Source organism: Microcaecilia unicolor, chromosome 3, assembly GCF_901765095.1.
Source record: "Microcaecilia unicolor chromosome 3, aMicUni1.1, whole genome shotgun sequence".
NCBI classification, from domain to species: domain Eukaryota; kingdom Metazoa; phylum Chordata; class Amphibia; order Gymnophiona; family Siphonopidae; genus Microcaecilia; species Microcaecilia unicolor.
In genome coordinates this window covers 261,393,802-261,420,843 of record NC_044033.1, presented here as the reverse complement: position 1 = coordinate 261,420,843, position 27,042 = coordinate 261,393,802, and the positions used below count along the sequence as shown (strand labels likewise).

Here is a 27,042-nt window from a genome sequence, read left to right as displayed (position 1 = left end):
TTTGGACATTTTTGTGGGAAAAACATCCAAATGCATATTTACGTCACTTTTTGGATGTTTTTCTCTTTTGAAAATGATCCCCTAAGCCTAGAATATAATTCTAGATTTGGAGGCTCAAGAGTTTTGTAAATATCTTATAATCAACTTTAAGTAAAGAGACTGATAGATAATTCATGCACATTAAGGTGTCTTTCCCATCGCTTGAGATTATCAACACTGTAGCTTTATAAAAGGAAACTGGTAAATTTGACTCTGTTGTATACCATTAAAAATCTTACACAGTACGGGAACAAACTGTACCCTTCAACATTTATATAATTCCACTGATTTAAAAAAAAAAAAAACCCCAGAAGCTGCTGCTTTGCCATTACTTATGCTAAGAATTGCTCTACTGATTTCACATTCCGTCACTGGAGCTGACAAACTCATCTAACTTGGCTAGATTGCATTTTTCCAGTGAAAAAGAGAAATGTCCCTTAAGTTAGATATAATTCCAAGTTATATATCTCTCTGCAAATCACAGTGAAGCAGTCAGCAATTGGTTTAGAACTGTAAGTTTCCTGAGCCTTTGCATTTCTAAAAAAGAACAGAATGAATCTAAAAAGGAAGGTGAGAAAACACCCTTTCACTGACAGGGTGGTAGAGGCCTGGCAGTCAAGCATGTATGGGACAGACACAAGGATTTTAGAGACAGAAAAAAGGTGAAGACCAAAGATCTGTGATAAGCAGAGAAAGGTACTATCGTGTTAACATGACAGACCAAATGGATCTTTTGGACTGGCACCTTCTATGGTGTTATGTATCAGCACACGTACTTGAGCTCCAACTATTGCTATAATACTGCTATACAAGAATAATCAATGAATTATCAAAATGTGGTCTTTCTCTCTCTATTGCTACCCACTCCCCTACAAAAACAGTTCTGTACTATGGCTGCTCTTCTTATTTTTTTTAAATTTTACTTTTGCTTTAATGGGGCCGTGTGCTAATGGCAACAGCTCGTGGCCATTAATTTACAAAAAAAGGGAAACTGGGGATTTTATTTATTACATTTGTACCCCACATTTCCCCACCTATTTGCAGGCTCAATGTGGCTTACATAGTACCGTAATGGCATTCACCATGTCGGTTGATATCAAATACAAGGTTATATTGTTGAAGATTGTCTATTGTCCAATACGATCATTGGTTATGCGGTGTTGCTGAGTGTGGGGGATTATGGTGGATCGGTGGGGTAAGCCTTCTTGAAGAGGTTGGTTTACTGCTGCATTAGAAAGCAGCCTTAGCACTGGGATAAGGGTGTGTTAACGCCACTTTTTCCTGCACCTTGGTAAAAGGACCCCTCAGTGTGTCGGACATGCATGCATTTAAATGATGAATTCCCCCCACATACACACACTCATCAACACACACCTTTAAGGGGAAAAATGTTTTCCTGTGGACAAAGCATACTACTCATAGTAACATAGTAGATGACAGCAGAGAAAGACCTGTAAGGTCCATCCAGTCTGCCCAACAAGATAAACTCATATGTGCTACTTTATGTGTACACCTGACCTTGATTTGGATCTGCCATTTTCAGGGCACAGACCGTAGAAGTCTGCCCAGCACTAGCCCCGCCTCCCAACCACTAGCCCCGCCTCCCCCCACCGGCTCTGCAACTGAAATGCAACAAATGCAACAATTGGATAGACTCCATCCCTCTGATTTGATACTTGGTAGAAGCACCTTTAGCAGCAATTACAGTGGAGAGCTTCCATTGACTTTACATAACTACATTTGTCAGTATTAGACCATTATTCTTTAAAAATCTGTTCAAGCTCTTGTCAGGTTCCTTGGGATGCACTGAAGAGTTAATAGATAGCAATGTTCAAGTCATGTCACAGATCTTGACTGGACAGATTTGACTGGGCCTCTGAAGGACATTAACTTGTTTGTTACTTTGCCACTCCACTGTTCCTTTGGCTAACTGGTTGTACACGTCAGGTCAGCGCCATTCAGAAACATGAACTTCCGTCCACGTTCCGCTTTCTTGAAAAGGGCAATTGATTTTTGTTGATAGACAATTCTGTACTATTCTCCATTTATTGTCTCTTCTATCCCAACTGCCAAAATCTTTATCTTTGAGAAACCCACCCATGACGACTCTGCCACCACTGTGCTTCACAGAAGGGATGGTGTTCTCTGGATGATGTGCAGTGCTGGATTTGCACCAAGTAACATTTTGCATTCAGACCCCAAAGTTCTATTTTACTTTTGCCAGACCAAAAAAACGTTTGCTACATGGCTGCAGAATCTCCCAAGTGTTCCTCTGCATACTATGAGCTTGACTCAAGGTAGAATTAATTTGTTGAGTAAAGGCTTCCTTCTTACCACCCATACCAATGGGCCAGAGTATAATTTAGGATAATGTGGGGTATACATGTCTTAAATAAATAAATATGCACACTTTGACCAGTCCAGCCAAGAAAGCTTATAGCTCCTTTAAAGTGGTTACTGGTCTCTTGATTACCTCCACAATCAGTCTCGCCCTTGTTTAATCATCCAGTTCAGAGAGACAGCCTGATCCAGGCAGGGTTTTGTGGTACCATGCATGTTCCTCTCTTTAATAATCACTCTACCTCAGGACTTTGCAATTCTTTATACTAATCCCCTGACCTGTCTCTATTCATAACTCTGTCCCTGATTTGTTTGTTTTGAAATCCTCTACTCAGCAGAGGGAGCAAACTGAAATGGCTGAATTTATCCCATCATCTTTGAATCAGTACAATATAATACAGGTGGGACCAATATGTTACACCACAGCTTAAAACATTTAGGATTCTACAGAAGTACAATGTTTTTCTACCTCATTTTCTAAGGATTTCTGGAATATACTTTGCAGTGGGCTACTATGTGTGGATACGTGGAACAGATCCTGCTTTAATGCATTCTACATCCAGGCTATAAAGCAACAAAAGGTGAATATTTTGTCAGGAAGACTTTCTAGAGCTGTTGTACATATAAATTTTGTATTTGATTTTTCAAAAGCAATTCACATCAGAGCCATTTTATAACTGCAGAGATGGCACTCCAGAGTGTAGTTTAACGAGAGTATACACACTCCCAGTTATTGAAGACATCTGGGGATGCATCAAAATAGCTAAATGTATGCCTGCTGTGCACTGAGTACAGATAACTATTTCTATCGTTCCATATGTCTATATGTATAAACACACAATTAGAGACATTATGCAACGCATTTTCATGTATCTGTTTGGAAGGATGCTTGAAAAGCAAAATTCTAATAGGCAGCTTAATATGCAGAAAGCATGATACTGCACTAGTGTAATGGGAACTAAATACTGAACATTTTACTTGGAGAATTGCTAAAATACAAAAATCTCCTTCAAAGGACAGGAATTAATACTTCTTTGCATTTTGCTTCACATATATCAATTTTCTGTCTTTGAATCAATTAACCTTAACTTAACCTTGATTCTATAGGGCAGTGGCTCCCAAACTTCCTTGGCTGAGGGTGCCCTTAGCGTTGAAATAATTTTTTTCACAGTGCCCCTAGGCTACACACTTTCTCCCAAGTCTTCTCCCCCCACTCCCGACGTCAGCGATGAAGATGATGACAAGGGCGTGGAGCCCCACCAGCTGAAGTGGTCTGCTGCCCGAGCCCTGAGTTTCATGCTGCTTGAGGAAGTTGGTGGTATGCTTCAGCTGCTGAAGCTGGAACTCCCACATGCACTGGCATCAGTGGCTGAAAAATACCGCCGATTTCCTTAGGCAGTATGGAGCTTGGGCAGCAAACTATTTTAGCAGGTGGGGCTTGGGCATCCCTGCCAGACATTCCATGGGTGCCACAATTTTGAAGGGAGATTTAAAATATGCTGCAGAAATACTAAATACAGAATACTGTCAGTTACATAGGAGCCAACTTTTCAAAATGATTGGGGGGTGCTGAATTTTTTTTTTTTTTACAGGTGGTGCATTCCCCCCTCCCCCGTCCCCTCCGAGTTCCAGGTCCCCCATCCCTCCCAGTTCCAGGGTCCATCCCCCCCTCTCTCCCTCCCAGTTCCAGGGTCCCCCTCTCCCTCCCAGTTCCAGGGTCGTCGTCCCTCCCTCCCTCCCTCCCTTCGAGTTCCAGGCCCCCTCCCTCCAAATTTTAAAAGTCATCTAGAAGTGATTTATAGTAGTATCTTACCTCGTCGGGGTTAGGGCGGCAGCAGCGGTAAAAAGCATGCAGGCTTGGCTCGGTGCTTAGTTCAGTTTTCCCTTCTCTCTCTCTCAGCTCTGGCTCCACCCTTGCGGAAACAGGAAATGAGGGCAGGAACAGAGCTGACAGAAAAAGAAGGGAAAACTGAACTAAGCACCGAGTCGAGCCTGCATGCTTTTTTACCGCTGCTGCTGCCCTAACCCCGACGAGGTAAAATAGATGACTTTTAAAATTCGGAGGGAGGAGGCCTGGAACTCGAAGGAAGGAGGGAGGGAGGGAGGGAACGAACTTCCGGTGGGTGAACGAACTTCCGGTGGGTGAAATATTGGGGGGTGCTCGAGCACCCACAGCACCCATGGAGTCGGCGCCTATGGTCAGTTACACATATTTTTGCCACATTGACGTGATTACAGTTAGACCAAGTCTATGGCTGCTATTACTGTGGACACATAAATGTAGGCACGCAGATTCCAGGTTACATGCATGATTTCCATGCTCTTATTCTCTCCTTCTTCACTTCAAGTCTTGACTACTGTAATGATGTTTACCCAGGCCTACCCCAATCTTCTTTAAAACAATTGCAAACTCTTCAGAACACTGTTGTCAGAGTGCTGTGTCATGCTCGTCGTTCAGATCACATCACTCCTCTGTTAAAACAACACCACTGGTGGATTCAAGATGGCGATGAGGGAGGACGCACGTTAGTATGACTCGTGCTGTCTCCAAGTTTCCTGTGACTATTGGCGCGCTGCCCGTGGAATATGGGCAAGAGGAAAGGAAAAACAGTTGCTTATCCCTCCCTGAGCACTGCTGGAAATCCCACCACGTCCCAGCCTACCTTGGAGCACTACGGGGTCACAACTTCGGCGACATCAGCGGCTACTTCGGGGAACAGCAAGGCGTTTTCGCCGGATACAAGCGGAGGAGTGACGCTAAGTCCTCCTGCCGGCGCCACCCCTCCAAGACCCAGAAATGATCATGTTTCGCCATTGCTAACACCGCGGGATTTGCCCGAAGTGGGTCAAAGAATCCGCAGAATGCAGGGAGGGCTCAGTGCAACATCGACTCCGGTTGAAATATCATCTATCGGCTTGGAGAGTGAGTTCCCCTCCCCGAAGACTCCCGGAGCGGTTTCCGTCGAGGAGTTGAGGTTGGTGAAGCCTACAATTGTTACAATGGATGCCTTATGGGAGGCTTTGCAGAGCTTGAACAACTCACTTCTTCAGATGTCTAAAACTTTTCAGGAACAAACAAGTGAGTTTAAAAATCTTTATCAAAGCCTGTCTACGAAGGTGGAAGCTCAGGGGAAAAATTTTGAAACATTAAACACAGATATGGTTTTCTCTGAAAAAATCAGTAAATTTAGTAATTAAGGATAATTTTGTTTCCTCAAAAAAATTGGAATTTTTGGAGAACCAAATGAAAAAAAATAACTTACGACTGATTAATTTTCCAAAAACACTATATATATCTGCAGCTGAACTCCTCTCAGACATTTTGCAAATTCCTGCTGATAACCACCCGTGGTATCAAATGCGACTTATATTTCTAAAAAGACTTCTATGACTGAAAATGTGGATATGAATCTGACTGATATTTTGGAGAAGTCAGAGATAGCAGAGAGGGCCACTCTTATAGTGACTTTCGCTTTTGACTTAGACAAGAATAATATTTTGAAGTTGTATTTTCGCCATATGTCAGATAATTTCTTGGGTTCTAGGATAAAACATTTTCCTGACATTTCAAGGGAAACACAAGCAAGGCGCCGTGAGCTCTTGGCTTTTAAACCGAGAGTGGTAGCCCTTGGTGGGACCTTTTTGGTCCATTTCCCCTGTAAATGTTTTATTTCTTTAGATTCAAATAATTACCTTTTTCTTGAACCCAAGAAATTACAAGAATTTTTGGAATTAAGAGAACAAATGAAGAAGCCTCTTCAACAGCTTCCTGTAATTATTCCGCTACCGGCTGTAACCTCTGATTGACCCTCCTCCCTCTGAAAGAATAGTTAGTTCTATTCATGTGATTTTTCTTTTTTTTAGTTATTTTCTTTCTTGGATCCCCATGTTTGAGGTCAATTATTTCAAAATATTATATGTGGGGGTAAAATTTATTTCTGTACATTTATGATGGTTATTGTGAATGTAATAAATTAAAAGATAAATAAATAAAATAAAAAAATAAATAAAACACCACCACTGGTAACCTGTCGATCAGCGTATAATCTTTTTTTTTTATTGATGACAAATTAACTTAAAGACATCATGACTTTACATGAACATAGCATCAATTGTTATAGCATACATAAAAGTACAAAAAAGTTATTTCGTCATCAAACTTTTAACAATTCCCCCCCCCATCCATTAATTATAGGCTAATTCCTGATAATAAGCTCAGGTAAACAGACATGGTACATGAAGGTGTCCCAAATCAACTTATTAGACAAAGATATACCTAATTCCTCTCTCACCTATCCCTAACGTATCATATAACATTTTTATTGACACCCAATACAGCGGTACATAAACTATAGATTCAGATGTACAATTCTGGTTCTAATCCAACAATACAAGAGTACCCGGAATCTCAGGGTTAGTGAGCCCTTGGGCCACTGCCAAGGGGCGGTAGCGGCAGGAGAATCACCCAAACACAGACAAGGCAGGACAGACGTACCAGCAAACCCAGGACAGGAACTACCAGGCGAAGACTGCAGCCGAGGCAACTCAAGCCGAAGCAAACAGGGCAGGAATTCAGCCCAAACTTCACTTGCACTTTACCGCCGTTCCTCAGGAGTTGAGCCCCTGGGTGCAGGCGGCCGACAGGACTTACCGGATAGGGCTGGAAGGCAGAACTGCAGGAAACAGCAGCCGGCTGGCGAACAGCAGGAAACTTCCAGAAAGCACACCGGGGTTCCAGGCAGGCAGCAAGCAGCAGCAGAATAAACCAGGAGACAAGCCGGGTTGGGGCGGGCAGCAGACAGAAGAATAAACCAGGAGACAAGCAGGGTCAAAGCCACAATCAGGAAAAAGCACAGCAGCACTGCAACAAACTCTCACCAAAGGAAAACTCCTCTGAGGACCTCTGTTGCAAGGCAAACTAGAGACCTTCCCAGGTGGTTAATAAAGGCAGCATACAAGGGAGTTCACCAGGTACGGGTACTGCTTAGTTCCAAAGAACTCCCAAAACAATCTGGAAGGCTGGAAGATCTGGACCAGACCAGCATATCTTCTGGAACATGGGAAATGGTAAGCCATCAGTTCACAGCAGCCACCAGGCTTAACCACCGGGGGGGTGAGGTGACTGAGAGCCAGGAACCCGGGCACAACCGTGACAGCGCCGCCATTTTGGGTTTGTCATGGACAGCGCGCCAATGTGTTTTCCATAGCCAGCGTGCCAATGTTTGGTGTGCTGCAAGTTGATCATTGGGGAGGAATACATTTAGCATGCATTTGCATGCTACTTGTGCTAAGAGCCCTGTTTTGCATGCATTTGCATGCTAGTGTTCAGAGCCCGCGAGCACATTATTTCATGTGCTCAGTGGCTCTGATCATGGGGCAGTAGCAAACACAGGCGCTAGTGTGTTCACAGCCTCTAGCGCCTATGTTTGCATCTGATTATCAGTCCATTAGTGTGAATGTTTAATTTACTATCCAGTGATTGTATCTCCCTTGTATAATGCACTTTTAGTTTGTAAACCACTTTACTCTGTAAAGTCAGTTTAAGCCGTATAGTAAATATAGAATAAATGTTTATGTGCATGAGAGAGGAGGAATATCCAGTTTATTTTCGAAAGAGAAAGACGCCCATATTTCGACCCAAATCAGGATATGGGCATCCGTTTCCCGCGCCCAAATCAGTATAATCGAAACCCGATTTTTGGCGTCCTCAACTGCAGTCCGTCATGGAGACGAACAAAGATCACTGGGGCATGTCGGAGGCATGGCGAAGGCGGGACTGGGGCGTGGTTATTGGCCGAGGAGAGATGGGCATCTTTAGCTGCTAATCGAAACAAGAAGGGCGTTTTTGACGAAAATTTGGTCCGCTTTATTTGGACCCTTTTTTTTCAGGTCCAGGTCCCAAAAAGATGCCCCAACTGAACAGATGACCACTGGAGGGAATCGGGGATGACCTCCCCTGACTACCCCAGTGGTCACTAACCCCCTCCCACCAAAAAAACGCACTTTAAAAACTTTTTTTCCCAGCCTGTATGCCAGCCTCAAATGCCATACCCACCTCCATGACAGCAGAATGTGTTCTATCCTCTGACAGCCTGTCCCTGGTTCTGATATGGGTCTCGGGTGAGTGTGACACCCTTTCGGTTAAGGGCACTGCAGAGTCACATCAGCAATGCATTGTGGTGGGTGTAGGGTATTGGGCTCCGTGATTCCACTAGCTTGTGTTAAATGCTCACAATGTTGGTAGTTGGTAGGCTCTACTCCCATGGTGCTTTTCCCTCTGCTTACTGGGTCAGAGTGTGCCCTGTTTTGTTTTCAGTAGTCCATGAGGTAGTGGCCATTTGTGTAAGACACTTTTAGATCCCTTTCATGTGTTAGCCACGTTACAGCACTTAGTTCTTACCTTGAATGTTGCTGAAAGAGGGCATTGTACACCATTCTGCCAGCTCGAACCTACTGCTAATCTCAGTACCATCAAGACTCGTTGCCAGTGGGGCACAACCTCTGATCTGCAGTTAACTGTGAGTAAAGGTGCTTATTCAAATAAAGGACATTTTCAGCGAGATTAGTCTTCAGGTGTCAACTGCTTTGCCAAGGTTATACACCAGCAACAAGTCCTGTCCCTGGAGCACTTTTAGTGGGTACTGCAGTGCACTTCAGGCAGGCAGACCCAGGCTCATCTCCCCCACCTGTAACACTTGTGGTGGTAAATGGGAGGCCTCTAAAACCCACTGTACCCACATGTAGTTGCCCCCTTCACCCCATAGAGCTATGGTAGTGTTGTACATTTGTCCCTCCCACGACCAAATGGCTTGGATTGGGACGTTTCTGAGCTGGGCATTTTTAGTTTCCATTATCGCAAAAAAAAAAAAAAAAAATCGCTCATCTCAGAAGGAACCAAATCCATGGCATTTGGTCCTTCCAAACCGTATTTTCGAAACGAAAGATGGACACCAATCTTTTTCGAAAATACGGTCTGTCCCGCCTCTTCACATACCCGTTTTCGGACATAGATGCTCATGGAGATGGGCGTTCGCGTTCGATTATGCCCCTCTATGTGACATATATGGGTGGGGACCGTGTGTGAGGAAGTGTGTGTGTGTGTGCATACTCTATTCTCTGAAAATACTGACCTCATGTTTCTGATTTTCAAACTTGAATAAGATATTTACATTTTCTTCCTGCATGTCAAATCTGAACTTCTGTCCCTTCTTGTGCCTTTAGACAGACAGATGGATATCAGTTCCTTTTATATAATTCTTTCCAACATTCTGTATGTAGGAAAGCATAAAACAGGAAAGGAAAGTGTTCTAGGCACATAAAACTCAAAAACTCAGTTATTCCTCTTCTCTGCCTCTTTCCTTTCCTTTTCTCTCACAACAGCCCTACTTCACCCTCCTCTTCCTTTGATCTCTGCCAACTGAAGCTGCCTCATTCTTTCTCCTGACACCCCACCCTCAAAGAGGACTTGCTTGTTGTCATTTCTTGACCCACTAGTCCTACTCTTTCTCCACCTTCCATCCTTCCTCCCTATGGACCTGCCTGGCAACAGCACAAAAGGCAACAACTGGGGAAAAACACAGAGTGTGTTTATGGGGAAGCAGCAAACAGGAACAGACAACTGCTATTCATATCTCCGTACCATTGCTCTTCTTTCTGCTGGCAGTACCAGAGGCAGACAGCGAGAGGAAATAAAAAAGGACGGGGAGAGTTAGGGAAGTCATAACCCTTTCTGGCTTGCCATTTAGAGGTAGACATTTAGGACTAGATTTTATATATGACTCCTAACAAATAGGTGCCAAAATGAAATAAGAAAACAAAACTAAACTAAATTTAGGCATACTTTGTAGAATAATCTTTAATTTCCACACAGTTTATAGAATACGCTGAGCAGCTGTCCATGTGACTAGATTTAGTCATGGGCAGTTACGCCAAGTAAAACTTGGTGGAAATGCCGACGCCTATATTACACGCAAACCAGGTGTATTCTATAACCATGCACATAGATTTTAGAAATGCCCACGACCCACCTATTCCATGCCCATGCCCATGCCCATGCCCCCTTTTCAACTACGCAACTTAGAATTTATGCGCATCATGTTATAGAATATGCTTAGACAGTTCTGCACGTAAATTCTAATGAAAGCCAATTAGTGTCAATAATTGCTTAAGTGGCAGTTATTGGTGCTGATTAGCTGTATTAACTAATTAAGTTGTGTGCACAAATCCACAATATGACTGGATTTGTGCACGCAACTTAAGCTGCGCTACATAGAATTACAGGGTTAGGGGGATTTTACCAGTCAGAAAGGCTCCCATCCGGTTAAAACCTCTGCTGCTGGTATTCAGCATCACTTAACTGGATGGTGCTGCTGAATATCAGCACAGACTGCCACAGCAAGGATAAAGGGTCACGGATTTGATATACCGTCTTTCTGCAGTACAACCAAAGCGGTTACATTTTTTATCATATGCAGGTACTTTCTTTGTCCCTAGTGGGCTCAAAATCTAAGCACTATTCAGTTAGTATCTGGACGATCCATGGCGGAGTCAGGGTGGAGCCAAGAGTTACCTGGTTGGTGGCAATATTCAGTCCACTAACTGGGTAAGTTTCTAGATAGTTAGGACAGCAAAAAGGTTGTCCTAACTTTATCCTGGACATTATTTAGGCACCGGTCTAAATATTGGCTGGCTCCCAGATAACTTCCAGCGGCTGATGACACCCAGATGTTTAATGCTGATGTCCAGATTAGACCACGCATTGACTATGTTACACTTATTAAACTTGATATACTCTCTTTGCTGATGCACATGGCAAAGTGGTTCACATTATAAAATAAGGAGAAGAAAGGAAAGTCAAAATAATGCTGTAGAAAAGGAGAGGAAAAGAAAAATAACAGGAAATCAGTATGTACAAGCTAAGAGAGGACAAGTCTGGCAGAGAAGAAAAGTCAGAAGGTGCTGAGTCCAACTGATGCGTGTGAGTAACTACTCTCCACCCAGTCCTCCAAAGCCCAGGTAAAAAGTTGCGTCTTAAGTGCCACTTTAAACATGTTAAGGGAGGGTTCCACTTATAGTGGAGGTGGGAGGGCGCTCCAAAGCTGTAATATTATTCGGGCCACTTACTGCCCATTACAGTCAGTGCCTCTGTAATCACGGACTGCTGTGGGCTCCGTACCAGCCCATTACTTTCTGCACCCTTAATGCAGCAACAAAGCTCCTGCCAACAGATTAAGGACCACATCACCTGCATGTAAGTTAGAAGCAGTGAAACAATGCAGCACAGGCAGGGATCAGATTATTACTGGGGTAACATTGGTAGAACATAGCATACCTTCTCATAGAAAAAAGTATTTTCTATTGTTACTTCTATTACCTTTCCAAATAAATACTTATTAAGGTGTTTCATTTCTAGAGTGCTGATATTTTATGTTATATGAATGCTCCACCATGCAGTATCATTAGTATTCTGCTAACATTTATCATATTTCTGTTACACGAATGTTCAACTGTACTGTTTTAATGTGCGTAATATTGCTATTGTTAGGATTTAATTTGAGTATTATGCTAACATTTGGTCATTTTACTATAGTTATGCTGTCAACACAACATAATGTCAATGCACACTTGATGTACACTGCCTTGGGTGAATGTCTTCATAAAGGTGGTTAATAAATCCTAATAAATAAACAACAACAAAACAGAAACGATCTCTATTGACATCCCTAGCCAACATTAATTTTATGTGACCAATAAGTGCTTTTTACCTCCAGAATATTTTCCAACTCAAGAAGCAAAGCACAAAATGCAAGCATTGCTTTCTTGTTTTGGTGCCTGACCAGGACATGCACTCCCATGAGTTTATTAAATAATGATACTGTATGAAAACTTGGAACAGTATGAGCATACAGCATAGTCAGATGTGTATTCAGGCCATCTTTTAATCAACTGACGCACAAAGACTGAAATATTTATTGCTGGCCCTTCATGGTTTATTCCACTAAGGAGATTACCTTTACATTCCTGGACAAATTAAATGAAAAGTCTTTGATTTTGTTAAAAACTAGTAATACACTCTTAAATCCCCATAAATCAGCACACCAGCTCTTCATGGGCCTGTTTCCTAAAACCAGTTAAATGGACAACATAGGTATCATAAGGTTTCCCAATGTGAAAGTGGGCAGTTACCTGAAGTGGGCGACTTGCAGCGATCCTCTGAAGCTGTAATACTTTCACTGATATCACAAAGACCTGCTGGGTAAGAGAAGGGGCATTTAAAAATCAATACAACCAGAAAAACGACGCAGCACACACAAAGCAAACACACACTGGTAGAAACACATATAAAGTATATATCATGAGATGGAACGTGAAAAAAAGGGCTGCAAAATCTCACTATTCTTTAAAAGGAAACCTCTTTTGATCACGCCCTTCTGGGCTTTTATCTTTTTCTCCACTTGAGGGAAACCAAGATCTTTTCCAGAAAAATAATGTGAACCCATTGTGTTAGGATCCTGGCTTCATTTCTTTGTTGTCCATAAAAGAATTGTATTAACTACTTCAATTTGTTATTTCTTATATTTCCATATTTAGGGCCCTGTTTACTAAGGTGCGCTAGTGTTTTTAGCACGCCTACACTTAGCACGTGTGCTAACCATGTAGGCGCCTATAGGGATATTGTAGGCAGGTACATGGTTAATGCATGTTAAAAACATTATCGCGCCCATAACGCTGTTTAGTAAACAGGGCCCTTAGTGTCAAGTTTATCGAAAATTAAGAAAGTGTAGCTAACAACGGATCAAAAATTAAGAAGAGATGGATACATTCTATGATACTTATCCTCAGAGTAAAGATTTCAGTACTGATAATCACATGCAGCACACATGTCTAGCACACAGAAACAAAAAGTCAGGTTCAGTTTTAAAAATATAGGTAATTCCAAAATAAAATAAATTAGGACATTAGTCTGCTGATGTGGCACGCATTTCCTTAAACACTAGCTGTGGCATTAAAAAAAACCCCATGCATATTCAACACTGCTATCTCTATAGAGAGTGGCACTGAATATACTTAGAAGCCACTAAGTGGCACTAGCTAGACCAAGACAGTGGTGGTATTCAGCCGCTATCCACATAGCTATGCAGTTTAACTTAGGAGAGCCATTTGGAAGTCCTCAATTAAACCATACAGCTCTATGGAGAGCAGCTGAATATTCCATGAATTTATGTTTATTAAGAACTTTATACATTGCCATGCTTTACCAGATCTAGGCGGTTAACAAATAAAAAAATACATATAATAACAAAAGAAAAGAACGCCATTTTTAAAATAGGAAAGACCTAAGCCATTCATTCAAGATAAATCATTCATAAAAAGAATGATATTCTTCTGTAACTGCAGCATCTTCAGTAAATCCTCCTATCCCTCTCTTCATATATTCCAAATGCTTGGCAAAAAAAAAAAAGAGTTTTAAGCAAGCTCTTAAAATTTTGATACATTCATTTTAGCTCTCATATCTTTAGGTAAATCATTCCGTAGGTAAGGAGCCAAGCAACAGAAAGCTCTAGCTCGTGTTTTTTTCCCACCTAACTCTATTTAAATGTGGAACTACCATTCTTAAATCCTGCGTTATCTAAGAACTCTTCCTGGTGAATATGATATCACTAAGGTACTTAGTAAAACGAATGAGCTAATACTAATATCTTGAAACAGATTCTGTATGTAACCAGTAACCAGTGATAATGTATAAATTACGGAGCCACATGTGCAATGATGAATAAGCATGTTGCAGGTATTTTCCTAGCAGTTAAAATGTAAAAGAAAGTGATTAAGCAGCTTATTGCCCCAGGTACAAATAAGTACCTGTATACAACATGTAAGCAGCATTCAGCCTGCCATGAGTGGGAAAGCGCGGGGTACAAATGTAACAAAAATAAATAAAACAAATAAATAAAAAGCTAAATCTGTTTTAGTTTTCCTACCATTGACCCCACTGGCTGAGATTTTAAGGAGTTATTTTAATTTGTTTTCCACAAGCCATTGTGCTAGAGCAGAGAGACAAAAATTAAAGGATGATGAATCTGGATTTTGAGGATCAGCACTGACAAGAAGTTGAATATCATCCGTAGTCAAAGGACTAAGAAAAATATTATAAAGAGTAATGGAAGGAGTATGGAACCCTAAGGGACTAATGGATAAAAGGATGTATCAGTGACCAAACAAAAGGTATGCTGAGAAAGATAATACATGACCTGTAATGCCAAATGATGCAAAGCGAGAGAGTAAGATCTGATGATTAACCAAGTCAAAAGCAGCAGTAAGATCAAGAGATATAAGAATCACAAAATTGCCTTGATCTAGGTAACTCAGAATATAGTTCAATAATGTAATTAAGAGAGTACTGGTACTATGACTGGTTCTAAAATCCGATTTGTTTAGATGAAGAATGAATGATTTATCAACACTGCAAGCTGAAGAAATATAGCCTTCTCTATAATTTTTTATAGAAAAGACAGACTTGAGAGGGTGGAGGGATGCTATGTGTCTACAAACAAGGCTGGGTTGAAGGGAGTGGTAGCAATTCTTTTAGCCTAAAGTACCTTCAAATGTGATGGAGTAGTTGATGACAAGAGAGGATTATAAGTGGCACTGAGTGGACGTCTGAGGGGGTGCATGGTCACACTAATTAAGTGTTTATGGTCCCAAATAGCAGGGGAAAGGTACATTTTCATGTGATTGTGAAGGAGGGAAGGGGGTGATAATAGTGGGAGAAGATCTTAATTACATTCTGGATCTTTATTTAGGTAGAAAGAGGAGGAAGGTACAACATATCAGAGAAAAGTTTACTAAAGCTGGTAAACCAGCAGATGGAGGGAATTGGGATTAGTGGATACCTGGTGCTGGCAGAACCCAAATAGATATGTGGTGGAGAGCATCGATCCAACTTTTAAAAATGATTGGGGGTGCTAAACCCATTGGAAATTACTCCTCCCTGGACAAACTGAAGGCGGTTGCTCAAGTTTGGAGGTGCTCGGACACTCACAGAGCTGGCTCCTATGGTTGGGGAGTGCAGAATTCTTGAAGAAAAAGGAAGTGTGAAATTGGGGTCTTGACCCTTTTATACCGTACCCTAGTGGTTATGGATTTGAAATGGGGGATGAAGAGAAGCCTGAGGCTCTTGGAAATTAAATGAATCTAAATTGAAAGAACAGGATCTCAGAGCAGGTGGAATAACTCTTCCAACTTAATTTTGCCTCCCCTGATGGAGGTTAAAGAAGAGAAATCGAGGAGTCCTAAAGAGTTGAATGTGTCATGGTGTTGATTAAAGTTCACTTTGCTTTTTTCAAAGAAGTGCACAGGTTGGTGTCTGCACTGAACTGGGGGGGGGGGGGAGGGGGTAAAAATCATGAGTCAGTCTGATGATACTACAAAGAACTAAAGAGGAAGGCAGATAAAATTCACTAATTTTTACTATTAGTATTAAGCAACCCTTTTTAGTAGTTTGAGTCAATGGCAGTTCCCCTCAGAAAATCAACACTGGGTGGAGTGTGAGAGAGAGAGGATTTGGGAGAGAGGACGGTTTTGCTTCCATGGGGTGACTGTTGGCTTAGGGGTCAGGTAGGAACAGGTGTAGCATGTGAGTGATGGTTGAGGTAGGACTTGAACTGGGGGCTGGAAAGGGAGTAGGGGGAGAATGGGGTTTGGGCTGAAACTGGGGACCTGTGGGATAATGGGGCTGGAACTGGGGGCTGAAAAAGGGCAGGGATTGGAATGAGGCTGAAGAGGGAGGCTGGTGGGGGAAGCAGGGTGGGGCAGGAACTGGGGGAAGGTAGGATAATGGGGCTGAAAAGAGAGGAGAGAGAAGGTGCTAGACAGGGCGGGGGGGGGGGGGGGTTGGTTGGGAGGAGAAAAGAGAAAGAGGAGAGATGTTGGATGTGTAGAAGACACCGACTAATAAGCTGCAAGGGGGGGGGGGGGGGCGCCAGAAACCCTAGCACCGGCCCTGTGGCTGCTGCTGCTGTGCTCACTGCTCAGCCTTATTTCTTACCCATTTCTAACACTACCAACTATGTGCAAGGGAGCTTTCAAAAACTGTCCATAAGCACAATGCCCTTTTGTACTTACCACATATTGGGTGCAGAACCTAACATGCGGAAAACGCAAAGCCTGTGTGGTACAAAAGTGGCATTGTGAGACTCAAAGGTGAAGGGGAGAAATATGTAGAAGCTGATAAAGATAAGGCGGAATTGCTTAACAAATATTTCTGTTCTGTGTTCACAGCTGAAAGGCCAGGAGCAGGACCACAGAAGACAAACACAAATAGGAATGGAGGTGTTGTAGTTCCTGAATGATTTTCAAAGGATTGTGTTCATGAGAAGCTGGCTAAACTAAGGGTGGACAAAGAGTTGGGGCCAGATGGCATACATCCAAAGGTACTAAAGAGACTTAGGGAAGTTCTGTCAGCTCCGCTGTGTTTCTATGAAGAACTACTCGACAATTAGAGGGGTCATGGATTTGATATACCACCTTTCTGTGGTACAACCAAAGTGGTTTACACATATTATATGCAGGTATATGCAATTTGAGAAGCTGGGCTAATGGAATTAGTATTAGGGAAGGGGAAAGGGGGAGGCAACACAAAGAGGATTCAAAATTGGGAGTGACTACCCCCTCTGCACTTCCTGGGTGACATTTTTCAAACCCTGCCTTCCCTGGAAAAGATGCTTAGACCCTAGAAGAGAAAGGGGGGAGTAGAATGAATTCTTGTTCAAGCATACAGCAAGAGTGGTTATCCAGAAAGACATGCAGCATGGAATATCAAAGAATGAAAAGGTGTAGGGACTAAACAAATGACACAGGAGGTGTGGAGTCAAGAGGGCATAGTCCAGAAAGTATAAAAGTTCAGCGCATTGCTAGGTTAAGAAGGCCAAAGGGAAGTAGCGACGTCTGACTGCATATGCATCCATCACGTATCTGTGAACTTTGATTGCAACAGTCAGGTAGGCTAAATTCAACTTGGAACCTTGCAATGTGATATCTTTGATCCAGTTGAATGCAGGCTCCCCTAGCTGAACTAACGATTATACTCTGGGGAGCCAGACCAGAGCCCAGCAGTATATGCTGCATGCTGTGGTCCTGCAGGAGCAGGCTACAGGATTTCACTCTTATATGAAAGGACTAGTTTTGTGTTTCTTTTCTCCCCTCACCTGTAACTTGAACAGGACCCCTACCTCAGAATTTAAATAATTATTTTGTTCACCTTAACCCGCTATGTGGTTCCGATTTTACCTAGCTCCACAATGGCAAAGGCTTCAATGGCGGATACCCATATTTATAATTATAATATATAAATGAGCTGCATGTTGGTGTATGAGATCGGCTGCCTCTAATATGAAAAAGGCTTGTGTTGAGTTAATTGTATGAGCTAAATGGAAAGTAGGCCCATTGGATTTCCTGTGTTCATATGCTGTGGCCATCGTATATCCATATATAAAAACAAATGTTTTCTTGATGCTTGGTCTAGTGGTCAACTTATTTATGTGAAAAATACATGTAAAGGCTGAGGGGAGAGGAAAGGATGGGGGAGGGGGAAGAGCAGCAATCAAACATTTCATCAAATGAAAATGTTATTTGCATGTATATAGCATTCATTTCACATTCTCTTGATTTATTCCCCAAATCCTCATTCGCTTAAATAGGCAATTACTTACATGTACCTTAATTGACATTAATCTTAAATTACATGAGAATCAGTGAACAGTGAAATTGCTAGATCAATTTAAGATGCTTAAAAATGTTTCACTGGCATGAGTTGAATTATATAAAACCTGCAGAGTTTTTTTTTTTTCATAAGCTCAGACTACAAACTAGAAAGGCCACACATGTATGGAGCCACAGTCAACATACCTTAACGAAGTACCAAGAAAAGGAAAGACGAACACAACAGTATATTACTTTTTTAGAGCAAAAAGAAAAATTCCTTGTGAAAGGAACTTAAAACGTCAGCAGTGCACGGAGCATTCTGCAGATGCACAAATTGTTAGAAAATGTAAATTTAGAAAAAGAGACAAAAAAGAAAAAACATCCAATGTTTTGCTTACAGAAACTGAAAACATTTCTACATTAGTGGGCTTATCGCTATTTTGACCAGACAGTGCTGGCAGGTTGAAGTGAAGTAGTGCACGCTTCTTATATACACATACATAATACAAATCATGCTGACAAGAGGTTAAGGTGATAGGAGTTTGCAGAGAATTGCAAACCTTGTGAATTCCAAGCAGGGGCGTATCTGGAATCCGGCGGTAGGGGGGGCCAGAGCCAGAGAGGGGGGGCACATTTTTGCCTCCCTCTCCCCCCCCCCCCCCCGCCGCCGCCGCCGCCTCTCTCCACCCCCTCCCCGCCGTCAACCCTCCCCCGCTGCTTACTTTTGCTGGCGCCGAGGTCCCGACCCGCAGTCTCCGTTTTTCGTCTTCCTCCGTGGCCATGCTTCCAGGAAGTAACGCTGCAGTGCTGATTCGTTGACCTCAGTTCGACGTCTGACGTCAGACGCCGAACTGGATTCAACGAATCAGCACTGCAGCGTTACTTCCTGGAAGCATGGCCACGGAGGAAGACGAAAAACGGAGATTGCGGGTCGGACCTCGGCGCCAGCAAAAGTAAGCAGCGGGGGAGGGTTGACGGCGGGGAGGGGGGCCAGGGCGAAATCTGCGGGGGCCCAGGCCCCTGTGGCCCCACGCAGATACGCCCCTGATTCCAAGCATGCTCATTTAAAGACAGTGATGATCAGCGAGAAAAAGAGAGGAGGACACTACGGACTGATCGTTTCTAAATGTCACTCTCCTTAAAAAGGAACATTTCATCCAAACAGCAAAGAACAGATCATGGCCCAATGATAATGAGGCTTACACAACAGTGTCAGAAACACAAACAAAAATGACAGCTAGTTTAAATGATACCATATAGTATGACCTTACCTAACCTATACTTCTACTGTTCAACATATGCAAAGAAATAAAAATGCAGAAATGTCCTACCAAGCCCCCTTCTGTGTCCAGTTAGCTTATAGTAAAAAATGGCAGGTTCTAACTTGTTATGCTAAAGAACCATTACTTTGGTCTCTGATCTGTATCTTGGACCTGCATGTGAATTAGATGATAAAAGTGGGATTTGTAAAAAAAATGCAACATGTGTCTGTATTCCACCTACACTTACACCATATGTTGTAATTATCTGTTGCCTATGATCAACTTCTTAATGCTATACATAGCCTTCAAAAAGGTGGTAAATAAATCTTAATAAATAAATAAATATCCTAAACCGTTTAATTTATAAAAGAGAAAGTGAAGCAAGACTCTCAAACAAAAAAAACCCTCAAATCAAGTTTCATGACATAAAAAACCCCAAATAGATTTATACATCATATAATAAAAAAAAAACGAAGGAAAAAGCCTCAGACCCCCGACTGTTTCTCACTTGTTTATAGACTCGGGGTGAATAACCTCTTAGGCATAAAAAAGCTCCAGGGACGTAGCCAGACCTCGCAGAGGGAGGGGGCCACAGCAAATGTACCCCCCCCACATCGGTGTTTGGGGGGTACATTTTGGTCTGCCGCCCCCCCCCCCCCCGCCACCTCACTGCCCTGCTGCTTCCCACCCACTGCTGCAGCAAATACCTTGGCTGGCGGGGGTCCCCAACCCCCGCTAGCTGAAGTGCTGTTCTGCGCCGGTGTCCGGCACCGCCGTGTTGCCTGCCCTGCTTTCTCTTCCCCTCACATCCTGCACGCTCCTAGTGAAATTGAGCATGCTCAGTTTCACTACAAGGAGCGTGCCGGACATGAGGGGAAGACAGAGCAGGGCAGGCAACACGGCGGCGTGGAGACCGGCGCTGGACAACACTTCAGCTAGCCAGCAAAACCAAGGGCCCACAGGAAATTTTTTTGGGGGGCCCAGGCTCCCGTGGCCCCACGAAGCTACACCACTGCCTTATAATAACAACCAGAAACAAACTGGACAAATTATTAATGTGACAGACCGCCACCCTCACAGCAAATATTTGGTCTCACAACCCAAATTCTACTTGCTGTCAGGAGTGTGTAATGTGCCTGATGATATAGCTTGTGACCGTATGTGATAAGCATATCCCATATCTTTCCCCATGGAGGAATAGCTTAAAAATATTCCAAGGTGGCGGCCACATTAATTTTAGTAGGCAAAATGGCTATTGTGCATACTTTGAGGCAACCTAAGGGTCCCATAAAGTGGTTTGGCTTTACTCTTGCAGGGAGCTCTGTGTTTTTGAAAAGATAACATATGAACTTCATGGTCAGAGCACACAATTTTAAGTGAAATGGGCATCTGTTCCAGGAGGTATTAATGACAGCCGAAAACATACAGTTTACTTTGTTTCTTTACATTTTTTACTAACTTTTCTGCTATGGTAGAGTTGTGACAGGTGCACATGAAGTTTTATTGTTACCTTGTTAGCTATTCTTTTAAGGGGGTTCAGTAGGTTCTAATGGGGAGGGGGAGAGGATTGGTTATTCTATTCTAGTTTATTTTAACTGAAAAAGATGCATACATCATGAGCCAGATTCTATATATGGCAACTAGATTCTGCGCAGAGATATGCACGTAACTTAATTGGCGTAACAAGGCAACCAGCATTTTTAACAGCACTAAACAAGCAATATTGAGCATTAATTGGCAATTACCATAATTTATATGTGGAAATCGTTAAGTGTATTTTATAAAGAACTGCACCTAAATTGTAATGCGTGCAGTTCAAAATAAACATGGGTAGCTTAAAAGGGGCATATTTATGGACGTTTTGTGAGCATTATAATATTTCCATGCGTAATTACAGAATATGGGTCACTGCACCTAAATCTATGTGCACAGATTTACACGAGATTTTTATTGGTGTAAGTGGGCGCACATAGATTTAGGCGATATGGTATTGACTAAGCGTATTCTATACACAGCGCCTAAATCTTATAGACTCTGCGCAGAGTTTTTAGGTGCCATATATAGAATCCAGAGGCATATGTGTTTCTGTTTTGTTTCCTAAGGGCAAAAAGATATCTCATTCCATCTGTAGGTATATCTTATTTGATAACTTCTCATTATCCATTTTCATTGTACTACAATACTGGTTGTTTGGGTGTTGGTGTGTTAATAAAAAAAGAAAAAAATTAAAAAAGAAAAATCTTGCTCAGTCATAATGTTAAGACTTAAATATATATTTGGATGGATATTTAATAAATGCTTTTCTTAACCTAATTACTCTGAATTTATCAGATGTCACCACTGGGGCAGGGGGGAAAGAGAGTGAGATTACTTGCTACTAGAATTCCTTTGTTCTTTTTCTTGAATGAAGTATTTCAGCAGCATTGATTTTTTTTTTTTTTTGGACTCCAAATTCTATGCATTACCTACCATCTGCTTATGAGAAGATCATAGGAAAATATAAAGATTGTAAATTTAAAGAGGATTCAGAGTAAAATAAATCAATCTGATTAAACAGTCCATGGTATGTGTGAGTGGGATGGGGGTGGGGGGGAAGGTGCTTTGCATAACAGAAGTCAATTGCCCTGGATTTGGAAGGGTTGCTGCTTTTCTTTCTTTCTTTTTTTTAATGTAACAGTTTATTTCAGTAGGATTTCATCATGCCCTTCAGAATAACATTGAGAAGTTTTCCACTCCTAACTCCTGCAGGTACGTAACTTACTTGTTTGTAATGATGCATAAAACAACATATAACTGCATTTGTTAACAGGGTTTGTCCACATAGCATGCCGAAATAGGTCATAAATATACAGAAGCATTTTTCTGGCATCTAGCCTTCCTGAGGAGAGAGGAAGCAATATTGCAACTGCTTCTATAGAAATAAAGCTTTATAAAAAATACATATATAGAAAAGGAATATAAGGTGATACCGTTTTATTGGATTAATTTTAGTATAATTTTGACTAACATCTGAGGACTAAAACTCCTTTAGTCAGGTCAAGACAGTATGAACTAAAAGATGGGAGTAGTAGAATATAGAAGTGAATAATAAAAGTGATTCCAATCCACTTTGGCACACATGTTTTGGAAGTGTCCTTATATTAAATGTTTTTGGAATCGACTGGCAATCCAGGTCAGTACCATGCAGAGTACGAGATGGATTCCACGCCATATGATATTAATTGCTTTATATGAGATATTGTTACCCCTATACCAAAGGTTTTTTTTTTAAGTGATTCCAATGATAATCTGAAAGTAAAGAGTGATGAGTGATCAGAAGGTATTGTGCAGAACAGTTTATGGCTCTCTCATGCATTAGAAAGCCAAGATCTATATCAAGTCCTCTGTTACTCTACTGTCTTGACCTGAGGTAAGGGGATTGTGGCTTCCAAAAGCTAGTCAAAGAATGTCATGTTGTTTTCTTTTTTAAAATTTTTATATATTAACATTTATTTCTATACTTTTAAGAGGATTTTTGAAATAACCACACTACTTTATCCATAAGTGTTTCTATCATTATCTAATGACAGCTAGATGTAGTTATGGATACAGAAATAGTGACACAGGTGACAGAGTGGGTGGTAGGCCATGGGTTCTTATTAGCATTCCTGGAGTTCTTTTAGGTGCATAGACCTGTAACTAACTTCTGAACTGGATCATGTGGTTTTTTTTTTTTTTTTGGGGGGGGGGGGGGGGGTGGTTATTGGAAGCTCGCTCTATACACATACACTTAAAAATACAACTCACTTACATATGATAAGATTATCAGTACATTTTGATAGGCATAATCAAACATGGCGCCTAAGTTTTCCTGAGGATGTTCTTGTAGGACGTCCCGGCGAAGGGGCAGTGAAACTCGTATTATCGAAACAAGATGGGCATCCATCTTTCGTTTCGACAATACGGTCGGGGACGCTCAAATCTCAACATTTAGGTCATCCTCGGTTTTCAACGATAATGAAAACTGAGGACGCCCAACTCAGAAACGCCCATTGGTCGTGGGAGGAGCCAGCATTCCTAGTGCACTGGTCCCCCTCACATGCCAGGACGCCAACTGGGCACCCTAGGAGGCACTGCAGTGGACTTCACAAATTGCTCCCAGGTGCATAGCTCCCTTACCTTGGGTGCTGAGCCTCCCAAAACCCACTACCCACAACTGTACAACACTACCATAGCTCTAAGGGATGAAGGGGGGCACCTACATGTGGGTACAGTGGGTTTCTGGTGGGTTTTGAAGGGCTCACATTTACCACCATAAGTGTAACAGGTAGGGGGGGATGGGCCTGGGTCTGCCTGCCTGACGTGCACTGCACCCACTAAAACTGCTCCAGGGACCTGCATACTGCTGTCAGGGAGCTGGGTATGACATTTGAGGCATAGAGGCTGGCACAAAATATTTGTAAAGTTTTTTTTTTTTAGGGTGGCAGGGGGTTAGTGACCACTGGGGGAGTAAGGGGACATCATCCCCGATTCCCTCCGGTGATTATCTGGTCAGTTTGGGCACCTTTTTGAGGCTTGGTCGCAAGAAAAAATGGACCAAGTAAAGTTGGCTAAGTGCTCATCAGGAACGCCCTTCTTTTTTCCATTATCGGCCGAGGACGCTCATGTGTTAAGCACTCCCTAGTCCCGCCTTTGCTATGCTTCCAACACGCCTCCAGGAGCTTTGGTCATCCCCGCGACGGAAAGCAGTTGAGGGCGCCCAAAATCAGCTTTCGATTATGCCAATTTGGGCGACCCTAGGAGAAGGACGCCCATCTCCTGATTTGTATTGAAAGGTGGGCACCCTTCTCTTTCGAAAATAAGCCTGTTTGTAAGTTTGGCCAGGTTACAAACAAGATTACTAACACTAATATTAAATTATGACCTGGCTATATTGGGCTTCTTACCTAAACTTGAACATTTTCTACAGGAATGAGTGCACTTACTCCTTTTATTGATAGTCAAGCTCAGAACTGCATTTTCCACATGGTTTAAATTCACTTAGTCTCTCTAACGGGGTCTCTTACTAAAGCTTAGCTCGCGTTAACTGCAGCAGGGCTCATGTTATTCCTATGGGCCCTGCTGCAGGTAACTCGAGCTAAGCTTTAGTAAAAGACCCCCTTAGTTCTTTGTGAGGAGGAAGAGCCACATCTATCATATTAAAATAAGTATATTATACTATGTAGTCATCCTTCCTATGACATACAGATGAACACAATCGCTTCCGTGCCTGCTTTCCTAAAATAAACTATATTTAAATATCAGGATCAACGCTTTATTCTCTTCACTAGATCTTGTCTAGGTGTTAGATCTTGGACACACGTTCTACATCACTAAAAGGCAGTATGAATTAATTTTATTCCTGTTAAAGTCGAGCTCATTTGCCATCTTTCATATCAAATATTTATGCAATCAGACTTTCTAAATGTGTGGATGCCCTACTAATGCTTATGAAATCATTTATATACATGTTTTTTTGTCCATTAAAGTGTTGCTACATAAACTCTATTTTTTCTGAACCAGAGACTATAGTATGGGATTATCGAAATGTGATTATAGAACATCAGTGTTTGATATATCATTAGATGTTTTGATAACATATTCAAGATGGTGGGCACCATGGATGACCGTATGGAACACCATTGGCCATCTTTGATTCTATCTTTATGATGTTTATGTCACACACAGGAAATGAAGAAATCAACATGGCTGCCTCCATAAACCTCATGTAGATAGGTCACGTGATCAGAAATGACAACACTTCTGCCACTATCATGTGAAAAACTCTTTTCTCACCTTTCACAATGTGTGAATACTTTTTCTCTCTGCACTCTCTCTTGTCTCTCTGCTTCATTATTTTTCTGTGTGAATATGGCATACAAAGATGGACATCAGTGTTCTATATGGGCACTTACGGTGGCTGCTATTTTGGTTATGACATTCAGAAAGGTGTGACTGATGGATGTTCCTATGACATTTTGGGAGAATGTTCAATAACTGTACTGTATTTATTTTAACTAGTTCATTGTAAGCCGCTTTGGGGCTGCAACACTGCGGCAAAAGGCAGAGTATAAATGATCTGAAATAATAATAATAATTTCCTGACATCATCAAAATATCTGGTGATGTCATCAAAGGGGGAATGATTTTATATACCATCTTTAAGTGGTACGCATGGATGCACAGTGTGTGGGAGGGGCGTGGCTAGGGCAATGAGTGGGCATGGATAGAGGAGTCCCTATAACATAAGATGCCTTTAGCCAGGCCCACTCCATGCCCTGTGTATTGGAATTTTGAAAGATTTGCTTTTTTTTTTTTACATGTATGTCAGTAATCTGCTTTGTGTAAGGCAGAATACCACACCTAAATACATTTTAACAACGCCACATGCCTGGGGGCATGGTTGATGATCACTACCTTTCACATCATCAAAACCTCCACTGATATCATCAAAAGGGACTGGATGTAGATAGAGTGGGTAAGTCGAAGATGGTTAAGGCAGGACCTCAATGCTGATTGGCTGAAAAAATTGGAAATGGGCAGGCCACCTGTCAAAACCATGCAAACTTGCTTTGTGAAAGCCAGTGCAGCTTAAATGTGTGCTCTTGACAAAGCTATCATAAAATATTTTTCCAGCTTAATGCCAAAATGAACTTGAAGACAGCAAACTCATCAAAAATACCCTATCTTAGACCACCAGGGTATCCCAAAGGTAGCCCGGAGAGGCCTACAGGGCAGTGAGGCGGAGTCTTTGGGAGGAGGCTGGATACTCTTGGAGGAGGGTCTTCAAGAGTCTTTGATGCTCAATTCAAGCTGTGGAGGTCAGTATTAGTGGCATTAATAACTTTTATCATAAACCTCTCCACTACCATCCATAGGCTCACATTTTCAATGCAGATGGACGTCTCAAAATAACCAAAAAAAGTCCATCTGTCGAAAATGTCCAAATTGTGATTGTCAAAAGGCAGAATTTGGACATTTTACAATGCAGCTTGTACAAATAGCGAGGGGGCATGTTGGAGGTGTGTTCTGGGAGGGACTAAGGTGTGCACAAAACTAGGACGTTTTCCAGCAATAATGGAATGGGAAGAAACATCCAAGGCGAAAAAGGAGGACATTTTTGTCTAGACCTGTTTCAAATCACATCCAGGTACAAGAAGGTGCCCTGATTGAGAAGTTGACCACTAGAGGAATGAAAGCATGATCCTTCCATCTCCCAGTGATTACTGACACCTTCTTAACCCTTAACCCCTAAGAAGTGAAAGTGACAGAGGATACCAGGCTCTATGACAGCCTCAGATATTAAGGCCATTCCTAATAGAGCAGAAAGCAAGTGTAAGGAATAGCCTAGTGGTTAGTAAAGCGGAGTTTAAAGAATGGGATCCAGGTGTAACTTCCACTTTAACTCTTATTTCTGTACAAATACGAGAGCCATCCTGGAACACAGAAATACCTACTATACCTGAATTTATAAGACACATGATAGTGTGATAGCTAGTGGTGTACCTTTAGGTACAGTAGAATTTTATCTATGCCATCCGTTTTCACTTCCACTACTTTCACCAGAGCTACTCTATCCAGTGCCTCCTTCAAGCACTCATAATAATCAACCACTACCTCATTTACAGGAACATCACCACCATCAGTAATGCTTGGAATCCACTGTTCCCTCAAGTTGGCCATG

The 27,042-nt window shown here is 42.0% G+C and overlaps 1 protein-coding gene across 1 annotated transcript in view; it reads right to left on the bottom strand.

The window, feature by feature from the left end:
• Nucleotides 1-27,042, bottom strand: part of STXBP5 (syntaxin binding protein 5) — a 789,999-nt gene that overhangs the window by 116,954 nt on the left and 646,003 nt on the right. Inside the window, exon 18 of the mRNA XM_030194976.1 lies at nt 12,565-12,630. Within this exon, the coding sequence (XP_030050836.1) occupies nt 12,565-12,630 (66 nt within the window). The remainder of the gene's footprint in view (nt 1-12,564; nt 12,631-27,042) is intronic.